Below are 22,536 nucleotides of genomic sequence, written 5' to 3'. Positions count from 1 at the left end.
CTCTGTGGGTAGATCATTTGCCCAGCATAAGGGGAAGGCAGAGAATTGCTAGGAGATCGGGGTCAGTTTGAAAGGCCTGGTATTAGCAGTGGGGACTAGGGCCAAGCAAAGCTTATGTGGGGTCAGCTGGACCAGTGGGTCTCCTGAACTGTAATGAACTGAAGGATTGGCTTGGGGTTCAGTAGGGCTGGGTGTCCCTACAAGTGACGGGGGGCGGGTGGTGTGTGTGTGGCCTGGGGGCTTCTAGGGATCTAAGGCTGTGCTGAAGGATTAGTCTAGGGTACAATGAGGCCTAGGAGAGATGAGGAGGCTGCGGGTCCCTGGAAGAGGCCAACTTGGGGGAGGGGGGCAATTGGGGGCCCAGGCTCCGACAGGCCCGGGGCTCCCGTGGGTCTGGGCTGGGGTGGGGGCCGCCTGCGTACTCGGAGAAGCCAGGTCGGCGGCGCCGGGGCCCTGCCCGGGGCTAACGGGCCGGGCCGCGGGGAGGCGGGGTGCCGGCCAGGCGGCGGCGCGGGCTCCGGACGCGAGGGCTCCCGCTCCCTCCTCCCGCCCGAGCCAGCCTCGGGCGCCCGGCGCCTCCCACGGAGCCAGCGCCAGAGCCGGGAGGCCCCGGCCCGCCGCCGCGGCCCGCGGAAGGAGCCGCCGCTGTTGTTGCTGCCGCCGCCGCCGCCAGGCCGCGCCCCGCCCCTGCCGCTGCCGCTCCCCGGTGAGGCTTGCGCTCGACCTGCGGCGCCGGCCCCGCCGCCTGGGCCCCGGGCCCGGCCCCTTCCGCGCCGCCCGGGCGATGAGAAGCTGCTTCTGCGTGAGACGGAGCCGGGACCCGCCGCCGCCGCAGCCGCCGCCACCGCCGCCCCAGCGGGGAACAGTTAAGTGAGGCAGGGCGGGCAGGGCGCCGCGGAGGCTCGGCCGAGCCGCCCTTGCTGCCCCCGCGGGCGGGCGGGCGGGCCGGCGCAGGCCCCGGGCCGAGGGGCGGGTGGACGGGCGGAGCCGGGCCGCACCGAGGCCTGCGGGCTGTGTGCCCGGCCGGCCGCGGGGACAGGCCCGGCGGCCTCTGCTCGGCCCTGCGCGCGCCGCGGCTTCCCGTCCCCGGCTTGGCCTTGCGTCTTGGCGGAGCCGGAGGGAGCTCGGGGACCAGGGTGCGAGCAGCGTAACCTGGGCCGGGGCTGGTGAGGGCTCCCGAGAGCCACGTCCGCCCAAGTGAGAGGTGAAGCGGCCCACCTGTGCCGGGGCACGGCGGTCACCTGCACAGACCCGGACAGTGGTTTCACTGGCCGGACCCGGGGGCCACTCTCTGTAGTCACGTGGGTGCCGAGCTGACTGCACCTGAGCCTCGGGCATGATCTAGGGTGCGGCCTCATCTGTGACCTGGGCAGAGCAGAGAGGACACCCAAACTCCAGGGCACCTGTGTGCAAGGTGAGGTGCCGGCTGGGGCACCTAAGACCCAGAGTACCCAGGCTCGAAGGGTGGTGCGCCTGTTGATGGTAACCCCACGGGGGACTCCAGCGCAAGTGAGGCTCAGGGGCAGGGGCCGGGTGAAGAAGGCAGACCCTTGAGCATCTTCGTCCTCTTTGTTACCAACACACAACTCTTCCTGAATCATCAGCCTTTCCGGCCATTAAAAATGACTCTTGTATTCCCTGCCCCTCTGCAGCCTCTTCAGCAAGGCACAGGGGAAGGCCACAGGAGGGCCAAAGGCAAATGGCTGTTGCTCCTTCTCTGCTCCCCGCCCCCACCCACGAACCAGCCCCCCGCTCAGTTTTCTGCCACAAAGCAGACAGCAGGCCAGAGTCTCTTTAGGGGCCTTTGTCTCCATGATTCCTTCTCAGTATAATCTCATTGTACATTTCTGGACAGCTGGCTGGATCTCATCTCATTTTAACAGGGCAAGAAAATCTTATCAGCTGCACCAGAAAAGCCTTAGAAAAGTTAGGAGATAAGCTGTGTGGAAGCCTAGACTAACTCAACAACTCAGTGTACTCAGAAGATTAGTACAGGAGACAGGTGACACCTTTCTTGCTTGTGGAAAATTGAACCAGGTATTTCAAGATATTGTGCCATGCATAGAATATTTAAATGGGGCCTCTTCTGGGACCTGGGCACCAAGACCCATGTGCAGCAGTTGACACAGCAATTACTGGTTCATTTGAGCTTAGGATCATCTTCTTTAATCCACGTTTTTTATTCCTTCCTTTTAGCATTTAGGCCGCACTCCTGACTTATGCTGAAGGCATTTCCCTGCCCTGCCTCCTTCCCGCTGGTGGGCTTTTCCCCACTTTTAGCTGGAACAGTGCACCATGATTAAATGCAAGGACTTTATAATTAGGCCTCAGCTTAAGCCTTGGCTTTTCTACTTACTGTGTGTTCTTAGGGAAATTAGTGAACTTTTCTGAGCCTCAGTTTCCTCATCTGTAGAGTGAGGCTAATGACAATATCTATCTCATAGAATTATAGTAAGAAGTAAATGAAATATTAGAAGTGCTCAGCTCCATTCATGCCACAGGGCAAGTAGTTAATAGAAATTAGTGGTTATTGGGACTTCCCTGACGGTCCACTGGTTAAGACTCTGTGCTTCCACTGCAGGGGGCACAGGTTTGATCCCTGGTTGGGGAACTAAGATCCTGCGTGCTGCATGGCGTGGTTAAAAAAATAAAATTAAAAAAATTAAAAATTAGTGGTTATTATTAAGGGTTTGTTAACTGGTTAATGAGAAGAGTAGCTTCAGGTTTTTTTAGAGTGCCTTTCTGTTTGTGGTTATTATTTAGGGCCACTAGGAAGGGATGGTAGAGTAGAAAGAACACTGGGCTTAGAATGTCAGTTTACCTCCTGGAACCCAGGAGACCCTAGGCAAGTCATGGAACCTCATGGGACCTTTCTGAATCCCCATTTCCTCATTTGTTAAAGGGGCCTAGGAATAAAAGCTACCCCGTAAGGCTGAATGGGCTAATGTGTATGAATGTGTGTGACACTGTGGAGGGCGTTGGTGGGTCCTCACTAAATGTAAGTGGGATCTAACGTCAGAGCCCGGTTTTGTGGGTCTGCTGTTTTGACAGTTTGTTGTGGTGGGGGAGGACTATAAGAAAAACAATGCAAGAATGTCTTGTTTGTGTACCAGGATATCTTGGTGCTTTACAAAACCGTACAACCGTGTGAACACATTGTGATCCCCTCTCAGGGCCTTGGAAGGGGGGAGTGGGCGCTGAAGGTTCATCTCTATCAGTTTCACAGCAGATTTGCTTGAGGAAGCATCAGAATCCAAGTGTCCCCGGCCCCGCTGCCTTAGCAGGTTGGAACTGCTCCATGCTTCGTGCTCAAAGAGCGACATCCTTGCCACACTGGAAAGTCATGATGGTGTTGGAGTCAAGAGTGGGAAATGTCAAAGGTGCTATTATGATGGTGAAAATAACAAATGACTACATGGTTGGATGTGGTGGGCTGAGAACACTGTATTTAGTTGGCTGTGGTTGAGTGAGCGGTCTCGGTTGCGCGTTGGCTTGTGGGAGGGGAGGCCTGGGTTCTTTGAATGAGCTGCCTCTCCCCAGGCTGTTCTCGCTCTCTCTGAGGCCCTCCCTGATCAGCGTTGCACTGGCCCCACTGGCTCTCCTTGGCTTTGTGCTCGCTGGGCCGCCCTTGGGAATTGTGGTTTCCCTGAATTGTCGGCACTGTTTGCAGCGGGGTTGCCAACCTCACATCTCTTCTCTCCAGCTGCGTGGGAGGCAGGGTGTGCTTGACGTTGCCTTCTTGTTGGGGATATCCTGTGGGCAAGCGTTGGTTTACTTGACACACTTCTGGCGGGATGCAGAGCTTGTCTAGGCTGAAATGTGAGAGGCCCGTGGGCCTAGAGCCCAGGGGTCACATACTAGAGCTTTGCAGCATCCCATACTCCCCTGAAGACTGGAGGGCCGTCTTGCTGGGCCTGTGGCTAGGATCAACACGGGATTGTTCTACACACACACACACACACACACTTTTTTTTTTTTTCAAACAGATACTGATCAGCACAGCAAAATGTTCAAAAAAATATCCTTTAGGAGAGAGAAATAGATGAATTCTTAATGAACTAAGAAATAACCCTTAGGATGTATATTAAAATGCAGAACCCAGGGCCTCAAACCCAGATCTTGAATCAGAATATCTGGGGAAGGGGCCCCAGAATCTGCATGTTTAACAAGAATCTTGGGTTGAACTGATGCTTACTGAAATTTGAGAACCCCAATTATAGATGCTTTTTAAAAATATTGTGAAACACACAAAATAAAATTTACCATCCTAATTGTTTTTAAATGTATATACATCAGTGGCATTAAGTACATTCATTCTGTTGTGCAGCGAATCTCCAGAACGTTTTCATCTTGCAAAACTAAAACTCTATACAGTTGACTCTTGAACAACATGGGTATGAACTGCGCAGGTCCACTTATACGTGGAATTGTTTCCATAGTAACTACTGCAGTACTACACCATCCGCGGTCGGTTGAATCCCCATGCAGGACCACAGATACAGAGGAACTCCGAATTTGGAGGGCCAACTCTAAGGTATATTCGGATTTTCGACTGCTGGAAGTTTTGGCACTCCTAACCCCTTCATTGTTCAAAGGTCAACTGTACTCATAAAACTCCTGTTTCCCCCTCCCCAGCCTCTGGCAACTACCATTCTACTTTCTAGGAATTTGACTACTCCAAGTACCTCATATAAATGGAATCATATTTGTGAGTATTTGTCTCTCTGTGACTGCCTTATGTCACTTAGCATAATGTCTTCAAGGTTCACCCACACTGCAACAAGTGTCAGAATTCCCTTCCTTTTTTAAGACTGAATAATACTACCTTGTATGTATGACCACATTTTGCTTATGCATTTACCTGTCTGTGGAGACTTGGGTTGCTTCCACCTTTTGGCTATGGCAAATAATGCTGCTGTGAGCATGTATGTACAAATATCTCTTTGAGACCCTGTATTCAGTTCTTTTGGGTATATATCCAGAAGTGGAATTGCCAGGTCATATAGTAATTCTATTTTTCATATTTTGAGGAATCACCACAGTGTTTTCCGTAGCTGCTGCATTTCCATTACCGCCAACAGTGCACCAGGTTTCCGATTTTTCCACATCCTCACCAACACTAATTTTCTGGGTTTTGGTAGCAGCCGTCCTAATGGGTATGAGATGATATCTCACTGTGGCTTTGGTTTGCATTTCCCTAATGAGGAATGATGTTGAACATCTTTTCAGATGCTTGTTGGCCACTTGTATATCAGCTTTGGAGAAATGTCCTTTTTCAAGTCCTTTCCCCATTTTTTCATCGAGTTATTTGCTTTTTGTTATTGCTAAGTTGTAGGAGTTCTTAATAGATTTGGATTTTAACCTCTTATCAGGTATATGATTTGCAAATATTTTCTCCCATTCTTTTGGATGTCTTTTCACTCTGTTGATTGTATCTTTTGATGGAAGTTCTGCAAGTTCCTTATATACATTAAAACCTTGTAAAGAAAATATTATCATCCATTATTCCAATTTGAGGGGCGTGGAAACTTAGGCCCAATTCAGTTGAATTGCTTGGGGTCACACAGCTGTGTCAGAGCTGCGACTCAAGCCCTGGTCCCTCTGAGTCCCAAGTCTGCACCCTTTCCATTCCTCTGCTTTACCTCCCAATCCTTCCCTGAGCTAATAGCATGAAGAGGCCCTATAGGGTCTGCAGGAAGTGGCCTTGGCTTGAGAAGCATTCATTTACAGGAGAGGAAATAGGAACGCAAGACTTGGGAATCTCTTCCTTCTGACCACTGGGGCGCTCCTTCCTGAGGATCCACATCATTACTTAGACCTCAGAAATAGCAGAGAAGTGCAGACAGGTATTTACCGGTTTTGTTTATTTGTTTGTTTAAGCGTTTCATAAGCTTGTTTCAGAGCCCATCTGCTACTTACAGTTCCCCAGACAGTCTGGGACTATTCACGCCACCGTTGGTGCCGTGTCTTTTGCCTGCACTCCTTGCAGTACTCTGCACCCGCCATCTTTCAGGAAGGCCAGCTCCCTGACTGCCCAGCAAAAGGGAGCATCGCCTCATTTGCGGTCCCTTTCTTTCGGGACATTTCCTCCAGCCCGTGAGCCCTGCAGGCAGTACCCATGACTTATTCGTCGCTGTGTCACCCAGCACAGTGGCACTGCACCTGGGCTCTGCATTCTCCAGTCTCTGACCCAGCCCAGATCAATTAGATCAGAACCTGGGGGTTGGAACAGGCAGCTGTAGTTTTTACAAACTCCTTAGGGGAGTCTTCGTGCAGCCTCCTGCCAGGCTCTCATCCAGCCTGCTCCAGCTGAGTCACACCCACTTCTGGAACCCCCTGGAGTGCCACAGTCCCACCTCCCTTCCTCGGCAGATGGCCCAGCCCTGGGATCGTGGTGTTTGTCCTGCGTGGAGCATCAGTGACCCCAGCGTGGCACTCTCACCATTGCCTCTGGTGCTTTATATGCCCCCCTTAATCCGATGAAACATTGGCGATTTTGAGAGGAGGACAGGAACTTCATTCATCCATCCTCCCGTCCATCCATCCATCCAACCATCTATCTATCCGTAATCCATTTATTGAGTTCTCATTGTGGGCTAGGCACTGTGGTGGACATATACCTTTGCATAACTGATGTTCTGCTAGGGAAAGTATTATAGCCTTCTGAGAGGCAAGACTGTGTGTAAGTGTGTATGTGCGTGCGTGCATGTGTGCACATGTATGTGCTAAGGCCATGTCCTTGGACAACATCAGGATTCTTAGTGACAGCACCTGTCTGGCTGGGCAGTGGGGAAGGTTTGGGGTGAATGGGAGATGTGACCCAGATTTTGAATGGTGGGATGGGTGCCATAGGGGAGGAACTGGGTGCTCTTGGGCAACCTGTGTTGGGGAGGGAAAGACTGGGGGACTTACTCTGAGGCTGTTCCCCATGGATGATGACCTTCAGGTTCCTTCCTCCCTCCCTCCCTTCCTTCTTCATCAAACATCTAATGAGTACCTACTGCCTTGTAGTCAAAGTTTGGACTATGGACCTGCTGTTTCAGCATCACCTGGATCTTGTTAGAAATGTAGCTTCTGGGACTTCCCTGGTGGTGCAGTGGCTAAGAATCTCCCTGCCAATGCAGGGGACACGGGTTCGATCCCTGGTCCAGGAAGATCCTACATGCCGTGGAGCAACTAAGCCTGTGTGCCACAACTACTGAAGCCCATGCGCCTAGAGCCTGTGGTCCGGAACAAGAGAAGCCACCACGATGAAAAGACCGCGCACTGCAACAAAGAGTATCCCCTGCTCACTGCAACTATAGAAAGCCCGTGCACAGCAACGAAGACCCAACACAGCCAAAAATAAACATGAATTAAATAAAATAAATTTATAAAAAAGAAAAGAAATGCAGCTTCTCAGGCCCCACCCTAGACCAGTTGAATCAGTATCTCTGGGAGTGGGTTTAAGACTCTGTTTTAGGGAATTCTTTAGGTGACTCATGCATGCTAGAGTTTGAGAACTCCTCATCCAGAATGTTGGGGTTTCCATCTTCACCATTGTGTCACGCTCAGCACAAGGGCTCTCTGTAAACATTTGTGGGCTGACTGTTACGCACCAGGTCCTGTTAGGTACCAGGAACGTGGGAGATGCTTCAGGTGGGAGGATGGCAAGGTCAGCCAGGTTTGAGGTATTAATGGGACACTTGGGTGACAATAGCCAGCAGGGTACTAGACACACTCGTCTGAGTCTCAGGAGAAAAGTCCGGGCCGTGGAGGTAATTTGGAAGTCATCAGCACACAGAATGATTGTATGACCAGAGAAACTCTGAAGACCCATGTGCAAGTCACAGAGTGGGTGGTCGTGATGGGAGGTGTCTGCTGACCTGAAGCCAGGTGTTCTCATGATTCTGGCCTGGGAGCCCATTTGCCCAGCATTGAGGTGACATTTTTGCTCTGGACACTGTGGCCATCAAGCCAAGGCTGTGACCATTTTATGTCACCGAATATCAAGAGAACGTTGCTCTCGGGACCTCCTGGGGTGGGTTCATTTGTAGGGCATCTGCCTTCTGTCAGTGTCCTTCCTTCTCTCCAGGCGACAGTATGACACTAGACCTGATGGGAGTGGGTGGGGACGACCTCCATTTGCAGTGATTGTGAGCGAGTTGCAGGTTGCGGTGGGGCTCACAGTGTACTGGAGAACGCCCCCGCCTGGAGCGCACCAGGCTCCCTGGTTTGCCACATTCGGGCCCGCAGGGGCAGGCCTTTGGCCACGGCAGCGCTGTAGAACTTGATCCTGATTTATCTGGGGCGAGAGAACTCCAGGATCTAGCACTGCGCTGCACGGGCTGCAGCAGCCCAAACCGCAGGCCCGCCTCACGTGGTTTATGGAAAATGGGTTTGGTAATCCAATGGTTAACATCAGTCTAAACATAGGTCTGATGGAATGGATGCATTTGTACACCAGATTCTCCTATTAGAAGTAACAGACCTTCACTGGAGAAAAAGGAAGTGCTTGCCATTGTTAGTTCCCTAGCTGGAAAGTTCTTTGTGATCTAGGGGAGCTTAGGAAAATATTTGCTTTAGTTCCCCAGTATCTTAGCAGCCTTCCCAGCAGCCTGTGGCCTGTTGCCACCAGGTCGTACTCAACAGCATTTGTCAGAACGATTTGGTTTCTGACTGGTCACTAGATAAGTAGTACAGGTGGCGCCAGGATGCTATCCTGAGGTTCCGTAGTGGACGCCTCTCAGCCTGGGTCCCCCATGGGCAGCCCCCAGAGCCGGCTGGCCATGTGCCTGTTTGCCGCAGGGACTCTGGCCTCAGCCTGCAGTCTCCTTAGGAGGTAGGGCTCTGCACCAGGGCTGCCTGAGGTGGCCCAGTTTGTGTATGTGTATGTGTTGTGGGTACATTGGTGAAGCCTGGCCTCCCCTGTCCTCTGTCCCCTGCATAAGATTTGTTAGCAGGAAGGTGCCAGGAATCATGGAGCAACAGAGGAGGGCACGGGTTCCCCGCAGCCCACTGGTACCACTGCTGTTGCTGGGAAACAGGCAGAGAGCTGCCCCACGACGGCCAGAGCCAGAGCTTTTCCTGGGGGACGGCCGTTCCCGGTGGAGGCCCTGCTCTTCGGCCGTTTCCCGCAGGGAGTGAACTATTTATCCACTGCTTTTCCTCAGCCCCACAAGCTGCTAGATGTGGGCAGACAGTTTGTCTTTTGTGCCCTTGACTTTGGATTTCAAACAATCTGATCACAAGTTCATCCTTCTGGAGGGACTTAATTAACTCACTGGTTTTGTCATTTCAACTGCAGTAGCCCAATTTAACCTGCTCCCCCCGCAGTACTTTGAAATTACTCTTCTCAGAAGTTGTGTGCGAGTCCCACCTTCAGCTCTGGTGGGCAGCGAGGGCTCCGCTTCTGAGTCGGCCTTCCTTCCTCACCCGGGGTCCCTGCTGCGCCTCCTTTGAAGGCAGCACCCCCTGCCCCCCGGCAGTTGTTGCCTCCCCCCGCCCCCGGGCGCAAAGTGCTTTAAACTCCTCGGCCTGCACCCCACCCTGCTGCTGGAAGGGCCTCCGTGGAGAGAGGTCTGAGCTCTGCTAGTTGGGTTTTGATTTCAGTACAGGAGCTGATAAAACGAGATAAACCCCAGGCTCACAGGGCCGGGGAAATTAAACAGAGATGATATCAAAGTTCCCCTGAGTTTTCAACTGTGATACAGTAGCTTAGTTTTCTCCCAGACTGGGGCCGGGAGGCACGCCTTTGATTCTGAAACAATGTTCAGCATCAGTTAAGCCCAGCACTGCTGACTTATAGGGATTAAGTACACTGTTGTAGTAATTCTTTGATCAGCTACAAGGGAGCCGTGTGCTGTCTGTATGGAAGGGGCTTTATAGTTAAAGTTCATTTCTCTGTGAACCTGGGATGACAGCACTGGTGAGGTGCTGCAGTGCTGGGAGCTGGGGCCTCCCCCAGGCACTGTTTGCAGCATTGCAGGCTCACGTAGGAAGCTGTTCTCTTACCCAGTGTTATTGGATAGAACTCATTGAACACAGCATGGAAAAAATCCTGCTGGCCTGGAAATCACACCTCACCCTAACTGACCCCATCCAGCCTCTCTAGTCCCAGTATGTACAACACACACACACACACACACACACACACACACACACACACCCACACACTCATACACTCATTCTCTGTCTCTCTCCCCACCTTGCAGAGAAATCCTCTCGGGGCAGACACGGGCATGCCTGTCCAGAGCGAGGCTCTGTAGCCCCCAGCCTTGGCAGTGATCTGAGTGAGGCTGGCTGCACACTCGGGGTAGAGGTTGGGATAGGGACCAAATGACCTGCGAGGTCAAGCTAGGAGGACTAGGTCAAGGTCAGTGTCGCCAATGTACCCTCTCCGTGCCCGAGGGCAGATGTGACTCCCAGGTGCTGCCACCGTCTTCATTCCTTACCTGGCGTTTACTGAGAACCGACTTAGCTTTAGGTTGGCTCAATCCTGTAGTTCTCAGAAATCTCAGCATCTGTTATCCTGGCCTCTAAAATACTGCATCAACTTTTGGCTTTTTCTGTGGAAGCCCTCCTTGCAGCCACAGCTGGGACGGTAGAAGTTTCCCCAATTGTACCTCCACCCCGGTTGGCCCTGTGACTTCCAGTTGGTAATGGAGCCCCCGTGTGCCGTGGATCGCACTCGCACCGTGCTATACATCAACCTGTTCGCTCCTGTGCAGGGCTCAGATCTCCCTCATTAGGTCTAAATTTACCTCCGTCGTACACAAACATGGCCTTAGCTCATTTTTATTGTTGTAAATTATTTATGAGGGAAATGTTGAATCTTGAAACTGAGGTGTGGGGAAAATTAATCCCATGTTACTTCTGTCTTTCTGTACTTTTCTCCCCCTTGCTTCCGTTACTGGGCTACAGCTAGAGAAAGAAGAGCGTTGGCATTTTAAAATATAATTGGTGTTCCAAGTGCTTTCTTGATGGGATATCGGATGGTAAGTCCGTCTGTCTCTACACAGTGTATGGAAAGCAGACCAGGCTGGGGAAGGAGAGCCAGAGGTCCCGTTGGGCTCTGCCCTCTGCCAGCTCTTGGTGTCTGGGAACTCCAGGCTTCCGTTTTCCTCCTCTAAAATAGGGATAATACGCCCCAGCCACCTTCTAGGTTTGGTGTGAGCATCGATTGAGAAGGAGCCCGAGAAAGCTTTTTGGTAATTGCAGGGTGCTGTTCGCATGTGGGGAGGTGTGTTAGTGTGTTTTGTGTGCAGCTAGGATTTGGAGATAGAGGTGGGTGCTGGGCGGGCAGTGCTGAGGATGACACCAGCTGTTGCAAGTAGGCCTTCGCGTTTTCTGCTGTAGCCCAGCATCGCATCTTGCAAGACAGGTTAATGTTGGCCTTAAACACCCTGCCGCCGCCCCGCCTCCCCCGCGGCAGGTCTGCTCTGCAGCCCAGCATTAATGGCCTCTTCTCCCCCTCACAGAGGCCTGGCCTGTGACCCGGGCAGTCGCGGACACAGTGGTGCCATCCCTTCTGGCTGGAGGCTTCGCACAGCCCCGGGAGCACCGAGAGCTAGTTAATAAATGGCCTTTTGTTAGGAAGGTCAATTGAAGTGACGGTAGAGACGCTGTTAAGAGTAATTTGCAGTCAGAAAATATGTAATTCAGGGCAGGCTGCTTTGAGTGATTGCCTCTGCCGTGGATATCTTGGGCGTTTCTCATTAAAAGCTTCCTTTGCTGGTGGTGGTGCTTCCTCCACTGCGGAGCTCCGCGTGGCGAGGAGTCATTTGTCTGTATCTCACAAAGGCTGCTGGATCCCCAGGGCACAGTCACTGCGGGGGGGCGTGGGGGGGGAGGAAAGAGGGAGGCGTGCATCCGAGATGCTCAGTGCTAATGCCCTGCCTGCCGCATCCTCCCAGCCTGCAGGCCGGGCCATGACCAGGCACGCGGGTCCGGCCGCCGGCTTCTTTGTCTGCTCGGGGAGGCCGCCCGCAGCCATCTTGGGGCCCGGTGCTGGGCTGCCCGGTGCATTGTGGGAGCAGCGGCGTCAGCCCCCTGCCCTTGCTCACGCTGCAGAGCAGAGGAGGGCCATTGTCATCAGTACGTGGCTGAGGATGTGGTGACCCGAGGACGGGCATCTCTCAGCTAATAAAATGTTTCTTATTTATTCGCATGCTCACTTCCCCCCCCCTCTCTCTCTCTCTCTCAGATAGTGGAAGCCCTACTATCTTAAAAAACAACACTTACCTCTGATGTTCTTTATTAAATTCACAGCATGATATTTTAGCACTGGCAGAACTGTACATTCTATTAATGAGTTGTTAATTGCAAGCATTTTGGTAACCAACAGCAGGTACCAATATTTTGCAAACTGCAGCAACGTTATTTCCATGTTACCAGGAATATGGGGTTTTCCAAGTGAAGTACTTTTTGATCAGTGTTTGCTTTGGATTGGGCTGGTGCAGATATTTAATTCTAAACCTTTATTGGGGGCATGTATGCAGATTCCGTCAGTAAATATTTATTTAGTGCCTACTGTGTGCAGGAAGCATTAAACCCTGTTCTTTATGCAGGTAAAGCTGCCTGGTAAGTGAAATTTGAAAACAGAAAATGATGCAGTGATGTGGTTTGCTGTCCTGTCCCCCCTGCCCTGTGCTTCTAGAAGTTTGTTTTCAGTAGAATTAAGTAAAGCATAACTTAGTTTGGCTTTTGTCATAAACAGAAGCTGAGAGTGTGGCTGCTGCCAGGCACTTCCTAGCCTTAACCCGAGACTTGGCTCCGTTGCACTGACAAGTCTGTTTCTGGAGCCTTTCGTGGGTTCCAGGGGACGCTGATTACACGGTAACTTGCATACAGCATTCTGGTTGTTTCTATTCAGGAGGCTGTAGTCATTTTTAATAGCCTCTGCCCTTCCTGATTCTAGGCTGAGAACTAAGAATATTCCTCCTGCCTGCCTAGTTAGGCAGGGCGTTTGGTTTACTTTAGAAGCAGTGCCCAGCCTTGAGAGGTCTGGCAGACCTACAGCCAGTGGAGTTCAGTTGCTGCAGAAGGAGGTAGAATTTAACTTGCTCTTTTTCACAGCTTGTCCTTTTAAAAGCACTAAAAGCCATTTACATAAGGTGTTAGGTTTTTCATTTGCTTTCTGGTGCGCTGCCACTCGAGCTGCCCAGACCCGGTGCTCTCTCTCTATTCTGCTTGTCTCCTCTGGTCACATCAAGAGGCAATCAGCAGCAGAATAATAATTGCATTTCCCTCCCTTTCTCCCAAAGTGCCCAATAAGAATTATGGTCATTGTTAGTGTTTAGCTTTGAGTAAGTGCCCACATGACCTGCTGGATTAAACACAACAAAGGGACCCGCCGGTCCTCTTGGGAGCAGCACCAACCATGTTTCTGGCCAGTCACACTGGACCTTTGTATCCCGAACCCTCCAGTCTCATCTGCTTTTTGTTGAGCGCCTACTATGTGCCAGGGAACCTCTCCAGGCCCTTGATTTACGTGACTCCTTTAGTTCTCACAGCAGCTCTGCGACTGTCAGTGTCCTGACCTCTTGCTTGCCCGGTCACCAGCTAGTAAGTCACAGAGCCTGGACTCCACTGCCATGCCTTGGCCTCCATGCCCAGAGCACTTTCTTCTGTGTGTTTGCAGAGCTCTGCCGCCCGAACAGTCCTCCCTTGGATGTGGTAGAGGCTGTGAATTTGGAAGGCTGCACTTCTGCAGGGAGGTATTGTGAGGGAGAGAGACGGAAGGTACTGTTATATTTAGCCGTGTCTGATTCATCCTCAGAGAAGCTGGTGGTATCTGTTCAGAAGTCAGGCAGCTGGGCAGGAGAGTGTTCAAAGCTCACTTGAGAAGAGCAGGGGCTGGAGATGACTTGAATTCTTGATCGGAGGAAAGGGTCCAGGGCTCCCTTAGCCAGTCCAGGTACGTGGAGCTTAGTTCAGGATATTTGCCCCAAGACGCTGGTTCTGTCTGTGCGAGACTTGACATCGTTCACTTTAAATGCTCCGTTTGAATTGTACGCTTTCTTTTTCCTTTTTGGAACCAGGAGCAATCCGCCATGCCTGAAGTCAAAGACCTTTCAGAAGCCTTGCCAGAGACGTCAATGGATCCCATCACGGGAGTGGGGGTGGTGGCTTCTCGGAACCGAGCCCCGACAGGCTACGACGTAGTAAGTCAAGATTCGCTGATTCGGCAAATAGTTATCTCCTGTGTTCAAGGCCCTCTGAACCCTGTGTGTAAGATGTGCTTCTTCTCTCTAGGAACTTAAAACAGGGAGGGAAGACGTCACCAATGGGAAGGCGTGGGGAGCGTCCTGCTTTGGGAGTAGATGACCTGAGCCCTTCTGGGCTGTTTCATGGCCTTAGCTGGGTCCCTTGACCTCTGTGATGGTCATCTTCACATTCCGTAAAATTAAAGGGTTGGATTAGTTGATTTCCAAAGTCATTTCCAGCTGTGACATTTCATGAAAAGGATCCACGAGTCTGAAGGACCCTTGGTTTGCTGTCACACATTGTCCTACATGTATAAATGTCATAAATGTATTGACGTATGTTTATATAGCCCCTTACGGGTTACAAAGCAGTTTCCTACCCATGAACTCATTTGGCTCTCATGATTCCCTGGAGGCTGGGAGGGGAAGTTGCTTTCTCTCCACTGTGCTGATCAGGAGCACTCAAGCTCTGAGAAGGGAAGTGATGGAGCCCCAGCCCTTGGGAGTGGTGAATCAGGACCAGACCCCCTCCCAAGTCCAGGGCTCTCACTGACCACATCACCGCAGTATAGCAGAGAACTTGCTTTGCTTTTCAGCAGGCATCTGTGATGGCTGGAATTGGTTATTTTGTTTTTTCAGTAGGTAAATTCCGTTTTGGGTGAAGCTTAAAAAGTGCAGAGGAACTATTGGGAGGGTTTAGTTAACAGTGACTGTTGTCATGTGTTCTGAGCTTCTGAGGTGGTCTTATTTTCACTTTCCTCATTTTGTTTATGATGACGTTTTATTCTTGCTCATTGAAAATGTACACCAAGAATACATAAAAGAATACAAGTCTCATTAGCCAGCACTGAAAACCTGGCACAGTGATCAGATCAGTGTCTGGTGTCCCAGGGGTGGGAGGGCTGCCATGCCTAGTCCAGAAGAAGCCCAAAGGCAGGGTTTCTCAACCTCGGCACTGCTGACATTTTGGGCCAGATGATCAGAAAATAGTGTGTAGTCGGGCAGCATCCCTGGCCTCTTCCTACTAGATGCCCATAGCACAAACCCCCGAGTTGTGACAACCAGAACCGTGTCCAGACATTGCCAGATGTCCCCAGGCGGAGGAGGTGGGCAGGCGAAGTCAGCTCCCGTTGCGAACAGTGCGGTGCGTTTTGCGTCAGCCCATGCCAGGCCCCGTGTGAGAAGGGGAAGCCTGTTAAAATGCTCCACATCACTTTCCCAACTGTTTGAAAGCTTATAAACATTTTAAAAGTGAAAGAACGGGGGAATCTTTTTTGACAAAGATTTGAGTCTTACCTGCTGCCTGACTTCAGAGCACTGTTTGAATGTATAACTTGCCATAAAATAGAATCATTAGGTATGGCTTTGTGCCATAAAACTCCTGGGGAAGCTAATAAAAATGTTCCTGATTTGAGAAGCCCAAGTGTCTTTTGATGAATTAGATATGAAGCAGTGAGGCGTGAATCAGGTCGGGGGCTTGGTACATGCCATCTCTGGGAGGACTGGCTCCGCGGCGGCTCTCTGGGGGCGGGGGGGTGCCTGGGGTGTGGCCCAGGTCTTCTCGCTGTTCCCTCTTGTGGATCTGTGTCTTTAACATTCTGCTTGTACCTTCGGGGTCACCGTGAATGCTTGGCTAGTGGGCGACAGATGGCCTTTGATAGTCTGGTTTTCTGAAAGTCTTGGTAAGTCTGACAGGAGCAGAATCTATCCCTATCATTTTCTCCTAACATCTAGCTCAGGGCAGAAGAGCGCAGTGTCAAATGAGTAAGATTAATAAGCACATTTCATGATGAGGCTGTACCAGGCATTATCATGAAAGGTGAGCAGGGCAGGCGGCTCCAGAGGGTCAGCCCGGCAATTACCCAGCCCCTGCACGCCGAGGCAGAGCGTCCGAGCTCCCTCCGAAAGCCCTTTCAGGGAGGGAGGCGGGAGTCCTCTCTTTGGACTGACCGCTGGACTCTTCCCAGATAAGCATCTGCTTCCTCAGAGGTCTGACCCTGAGTTCGAGGGGAATGAGGGAAGGCACGGGGTGGGCAGGCAGGGAGGCACTCCCCATTCCTTTTATCCGGAGGAGTTTCGTGTGAGGTCAACATCCAAACCGAAGTGCGAGGCGTTGGGTGGTGGCCGGGCTGCAGAGATACTGAGACAGAAGTGCGGTGGCTGAGGAAGCTCTGCTGCGGACTGTGGCCAGGCCTCTCTCTGTCGCATCTGCTGGAGGATTAATCCCTCCCTGTGCACAGGGCGCGTTAAGTACCGTGACACGCAGCCCCAAGAGCTAGGCGCTAGATGGGCTGCTGACCCTCGAGGCTACAACCACTTTAAAATGAGCAGAGGCCCTGTTGCTGCTTGAAGTAAAAGATGCCAAGTGTTTGTTTATAAAAATTTAATTTTGTAACTTCTCTGCAGGTCAGGGGAAGCGTCCTCGGCTGGGGGCTGGGGATTATCTGCTAAACTTCTCAATTTGTTGTCCCTGTTTCTGCAGTCCCCTCTGAAACAGCCTGCACTTCCTGCCCCTCAGCCACGCTCTCAGATCTGGGAGTGACTGGGGTTCCCTGCCCTCAGAGGGCGGGTGGGTCTCACGTGTCCACGGTCCCTGGTAGGATGACTCTGTGTTGTAGATGCGTGGTAGCACGTGCTGTTTTATCATATGTGATGGGCAGTTTTCAATGAATCGTGATGCCACGGGAGCACCTCGTGCTAAAACTCCTCTGCACAAAATTAACCTTTGATTGCCAGGTACCTCTGGGATGTTGCAGTGTCTAAGGGCATCAAGCTGGACATCACCGATGACCACTGTTGGGTGTATTTCTGTGTATTTCCAGTGAAATACATCATACTTTTCACCTGCATTCTCTTGCCTTTCTCAGTGAGTGTTTACAACTCACAGACTAAAGCCACAACACTGTATTTGTGAGATGACTCTTTCTTTCCAAAAAGGAAATAGCTTCCTTTGATAATATACTTCTTGGTGACATGATTTCATATGGTGATGTACTTTTTTGGCAAAAACAAAAAGTCAACAATACAGAGAAAGAATAATCAAACACTCCAGAGTGTTTTAATTTTAAGTTGTTTATTTGTCCAACCTATATTTTTGGGTACCTACTATGTGCAGTCTATCTAGGAGCTGGGGGTATAGTGGTGAATGAAAACACATTCCTGCCTTCATGAAGCTTAAAGTCTAGATAGGGAGAAAGACAATTAAGTGATCATACAAGTAAATGTAAGATAAAATTGTGATAAGTGCTTTGAAGGGAAGTCCTAAGAGACTGTTCCATCTTTCAGATCTAGCTTTCCAGATCTCCCCATTTTTCTTGCTAAGTCCCGGATTGTGACAACACGACCCTCTCCAGCTTAACTTCTAGAAGTTGCTCCCTTTTTTCCATACCTTGAGGCCTGCCCAGTGTCTCTCCTCCAGCTTTTCCTGAGCATTTCCCAGGGCACCGGCTCCAGTGCGCTTGGGGTCCTTCGGCTCTGGCCTTCTCCCCTGCCACCACACGCTGCACCATTTTTGTTGGTGACATCTGTGAGGTCGCCCTTGTCTGGGTGCATCTCCCCCTGCTAACCTGGCAAGGCTGCTCCCCTCTTTCTGGCCTGAGTGGGGATGGGCACTGCTTTTCCTTCCACTGCCTTGTTCTGTGACCTTCCAAGGTTTCCCACAGAGTAGCTGAGACCAGAATTACTTTTCATGAGACTTTTCTGGAGCTCTGAGGATGATGGGAACAAGAGAGTGGGGCTCAGAGAATATTGCTGCTGAGACCCAGGTCCATCCTCTGACCCCTCCCTGCCCGGCCTCTGCCTTGCTGTTGGCTGCCTTAATTCTACCTAACAGCGTTTACAAGTGTCATGTGTAGGGGCCCCACCAAATTGAGTCTTGGCCTCAGAGAGCCTAGGAGGCTTTTTTTTTTCTTTTTCTTCACTGCAATCTAAGACCTCCTTCATTCCCTTCCTGAGAAACCCCACCTGACACACAGGAGTCTTGGCACAGTGACTCTGAAGTGACAGATTATCCCCTCGTTCACGGACTGTTTCCAGATGTCCAGGTTGGGGATTCTCAAGCTTTCGTGGGCCTCATTCCTCTGGGGGGCCCCACGCCCCAGATTCCTGCTGCAGTAGGTCTGGGGTGGGGCTGAGAGTTTGCCTTGTAACCAGTTGCCAGGTGATGTTGATGCTGCTGGCTCAGAGGCCACACTTTGAGAACTCCTGCTCTAAGTTAAGTCATTCTTAAATAATCTGTACACGTGGTCACCACAAGTCTATCTCAGGAAGTGCTGTGCTAGCTTTTCCTGTTATTCTTTGGGCTCTCCTGATTTAAAGTTTAGAAAGTCTCAGGGGATGTCGTGTTGTCACAATCCGGAACTTACGTTTGTGAGTTTTTTTTAAAAAACATATTTTAAAAATACAAATGGGATGGTACTATTTATACTGTCATAACTTAAAAAAATATATTGTGGGCATAGCTCTGTATCAGTCTATAGAGATAGATCACATCCTCTTAACAATGCATATTTTATTGTCTGGCTGTACCAAAATTTGGCTAATAATCCCATATTGAAGGACATGAGTTTGTTTCCATCTTTTGTTTTTAACGTGATAAACAACATCCTTGTGTATGTATTTTGGTGTGGTCACCCTGTTAGTGCCATAGAATAATTTCATAGGTTGGAATTACGGGGTCAGAGTGTTCACATTTTAAACTTGCTAAGTATTGCCAGTGCCTTCTAGAAATGTTGTGACGTTTTGTCAGTTTCTATTCTCACTCAAGCAAGTGTTCAGTAAAGTGAAATTTGGGGGCTGAAGGATGAATTGACCAAGTTGCCCCCCTCCCCCACCCCAGGCTCAGCGCCCAGCTTCCTGTCACTGGCCCTCCTCTGGGCCAGGCAGACCTCTAGGGGTGAGGGCCTGGATGGTATGTTGTTTCAGTGGTAGCCATGGATCTTCTCCCCAAGAGCTTCCTCCTCTTAGGTAAACAGAGAAAGGACAGATATCCAAGTCCTTGAACTCGGCGCACGTGCTCTCAGTGTGTCTTCCTGTCTCACTTTCTTCTACTCACTTCTCCTCCAGCCTCATTGAACGTCTTACTTTCTCATATTCAGAATAAGGAGCAACTTTGTACCATCAAACCCTTGAACCCACTTTTCCCATATTTTCAAAATTCCTGTCCTCGCCCGCTTTTTGGATATAATTTTCCTAATCTTTCAGAACCCACTTTGAAAACTCCTTGGGGAAGCTTTTTCTGATGTTATGCGTTCATTTATTGCTTCACACAGTGGCTTCGCAGATTTTTGTTGACCACCTACTATTGTGCAAGGCCCTGGGAATTCCAGTACCCTGGGAGGGGTTCCATCAGGTGAAAGGCGAGAGATGAGGAAGGGTGGGTAGATGAGGCTGGATCACCCCAGAATGTTGTAAGCTACACGAAGGCATTGGCCATGCTGAGGGTGGTAGGAGTCACGAAAGGACTTTAAGAAAAAGGTTCTTAGATTTGTGTTTTTAAAAGTTTCCTTGGTGTGTACAGGAAGGGAAATCATTGGAGGGCGTAGGTACTGAGGCAAAGGGCTGAGTTTGGAGGCTCTGTATTGGTGTCGAGTGAGAGAGTGGAAGCCTAACCCATTAACAGTGGATCGATCTGAGGGACATGGAAACATGGGGCATGGGGACCCGAATACGTATTCTTTCACAGGAAAGAAATGGGTTGAATGTTGGGAGACGGGTGCAGAGGTGAGGAAAGGGAAGGACCAGAGTGACTCGAGGGTGTCTTACCGGGCAGCTGGGTGGATGTTGATGCTTTCTGTTGAGATAGGAACATAGACAGCTAGGTGGGTTGAGGGTGGAGGAGGACCGTTGGTTCGGTTTTGGACACACTGAGTTTGAGGTGCTTGTGTGACGTCTGGGTGGGGACATTGAGCGGCCCTGTGTCTGCAGGTCTGGGGAGATGCCTGAGTGTTACCATCACATGGCAGAGACCGTGGTGTCATGGAGATGGTCCTGTCGTATCAGACTCCTCGCCAGAGTCCCCTGGAGCATCAATGATGAGGGATGGTTGGGAAGGAGACACTCAAAAGAGGGCTGGGGCTGAGCATCCAGAAGGTAGATGGAAAATTAGTAAGAAACTGGAGGAAAATGAGTATCCCTAGAAGAAGAGGTGGTCAGTAATAGTCAGAGTTCACTAAGGGGTAAATAAAATGAGGCTGAAAGCTTACTCTTGGGTTCAGTAACAAGAAGGTGCTTGTGAACTTGGTGGTAGGCTCAGAAGCAAGATTGGAGTGGATTTGAAAGGTCCACCTGAAGTGGGAGGTGGGAGTGCAGATGGCCTTGAGGGAGGGTGGCAGCTGGAGGATGATACGGGATCAGGAGTCTTTTTTCCTTTGTTAAAGGTAGGCAGGTGTTGAGTATGTTTAGTTGCTGATGGGGAGGAACCAGCAGTGAGGAGGGTTGACGATACAGGAGAGAGAGGGGCTGTCTGATGAAGCAAGGCCCCAGAGGGGGTAGAGGACTTGGTGTCCAGAGCCTGGTCAGAGAAAAGCCCAGGAAGTTGTGTTTGTGTTGCTCCTGTTCCTTGCCGGCGCTGCGTGCTGGAAAGCCAGGCTTGGTCGTGGCTTCTGACCAGCAAGTGGGCCTCCGAGGGCCACGCACGGACCAGGCATCCCCTAAGTCTCCACTTCCCATTTCTTCTGTGCTTCTTCTCCCCCCACCTCGTTTCTCTCAACACTCCTGTTTATTTCTGAAACTAATTAGACAGCAAAACATTTCTTAAAAACTGCTGGCCCTGGGCTTCCCTGGTGGCTCAGTGGTTGGGAGTCCGCCTGCCGATGCAGGGGACGCGGGTTCGTGCCCCGGTCCGGGAAGATCCCATGTGCTGCGGAGCGGCTGGGCCCGTGAGCCATGGCCGCTGAGCCTGCGCGTCCGGAGCCTGTGCTCCGCAACGGGAGAGGCCACAACGGTGAGAGGCCTGCTTACCGCAAAAACAAAAACAACCAAAAACAACAAAAAAAACTGCTGGTCCTGTGTAGTTCATATATTTGGGATTTCCTAAGTAATTGCAAGTTTCACATGCTTGAACTGCCAAATGAGAGGGTCTTTGGGGGCGCTAGGAGTGATCAGCTCCCCTCTGGGCCTGTGGGCTGTGTCTAGGGGCATAGAGAAGGATAAGTTTAAAATTCTAAACCCGCAAATGAGGTCCTGCCTACCAAAGTGGCGAAAGAAAAAAATAATCCACTAAATGCTGAAGCTGATTCAAGCAAGTTGGTATTTTTGTATAGAACTCAAGAAATTAAAAAAAAATCAATGAAAAGTATGTGAAGATGGGAATGATAGCTTATTAAAAATATATGGTAGATATCAAGCAGGAGTTGTAGGACATAACCATCTGTCCGGTCTGATCACAGCTGTCACATGAGTCTCCAGAAAGCTGAAGTTGTGTGGGAGGCCCGAGCCGGGCAGGGAGACCACCCTGATCCTGTTGCTGGAGGACGGGAGAGCCGCCCCTCCTGAAGCTCTGGTTCCATGAAGCAGATGCAGGAGCAGGTGTGGCAGCCTCTTCCCGCTGCCCCTGGCTCCCTCCCCACGTGGCTTCGCTGTCCAGGGCCTGCTCCCAAGGGCGGAAATGACTGCAGACCGAGTCCCAACTCACCCACTGGTTTATTTTCAGAACCAGAGCTAATTTTGATAAAAGGCACCACGTGTTCCTCTCTTTTGTTTTGTGAGAAAATACATGAAACTGAGATTTACTGAAAATACGGAAAATGGTTTTATGACCAGCCCTTGGGCCTTTGTTTCCTGTGGCCTGGATTAGCAAGCGTCGGTAACAGCATTGTCCCTGCACCTTCCCCTGTGCCCTGCAGAGCCCTGGCCTCGGGCAGTGGAGCCACACTGGGCAGGACACACATGGACCACTTACACGTGCACATGCCTGGCTTCCCGGAGGGGTGCATGAGGCAAACATTGCTGCTGTCAGGATGACTCTGAGATCATGGCTTTAAATTGCCTCCTTCTAAGTGTCTCTGCCCCACCAACTATGAATTTTGATTTTGACCCAAAGACTTTACTCTCCCTAATGACTTGTTCCATGGTTGGTTCATTTGCAAAGGGGAGAGGACTTGGGGAGCACTGTAGTATTCTGGCACTCCCTCCTGTTCGCTGCAACCTCCCATTCACTATGAGAAAGGCTCCTGACAAAAAACCTCAAGTAGTGGATTAATGGGGAAGAGGAGGGACTTGCTTTAACCTTCCATTTTTTTCAGTTAAACTTTTTAATTTTCAGATAATCATAGATTCACATGCAGTTGTAAGACATAATACAGGGAGATCTTGTTTGTACCTGTTTCCCCCCAATGGTAATATCTTAAAA

At 50.8% G+C, this 22,536-nt stretch overlaps 1 protein-coding gene across 4 annotated transcripts in view; it reads left to right on the top strand.

Moving 5' to 3' along the window:
* Positions 1-286: 286 nt before the first annotated feature.
* MVB12B (multivesicular body subunit 12B) overlaps positions 287-22,536 on the top strand; it is a 206,706-nt gene continuing 184,456 nt past the window's right edge. For 2 of the 4 annotated variants that reach the window (XM_067743302.1, XM_067743303.1), the window contains exons 1-2: positions 707-865; positions 14,022-14,144. In XM_067743302.1, coding sequence (XP_067599403.1) covers positions 785-865; positions 14,022-14,144 — 204 coding nt within the window. In that variant the 5' untranslated portion in view covers positions 707-784. Of the gene's footprint in view, positions 866-14,021; positions 14,145-22,536 lie in introns of all 4 variants that reach the window. The other 2 variants (XM_067743299.1, XM_067743301.1) reach the window with 2 other exon arrangements.

Source organism: Pseudorca crassidens, chromosome 7 (genome assembly GCF_039906515.1).
Source record: "Pseudorca crassidens isolate mPseCra1 chromosome 7, mPseCra1.hap1, whole genome shotgun sequence".
In the NCBI taxonomy this organism is placed as follows: domain Eukaryota; kingdom Metazoa; phylum Chordata; class Mammalia; order Artiodactyla; family Delphinidae; genus Pseudorca; species Pseudorca crassidens.
Note: the sequence above shows the minus strand (reverse complement) of the source record. Positions and strands in the feature narration are given on the sequence as shown.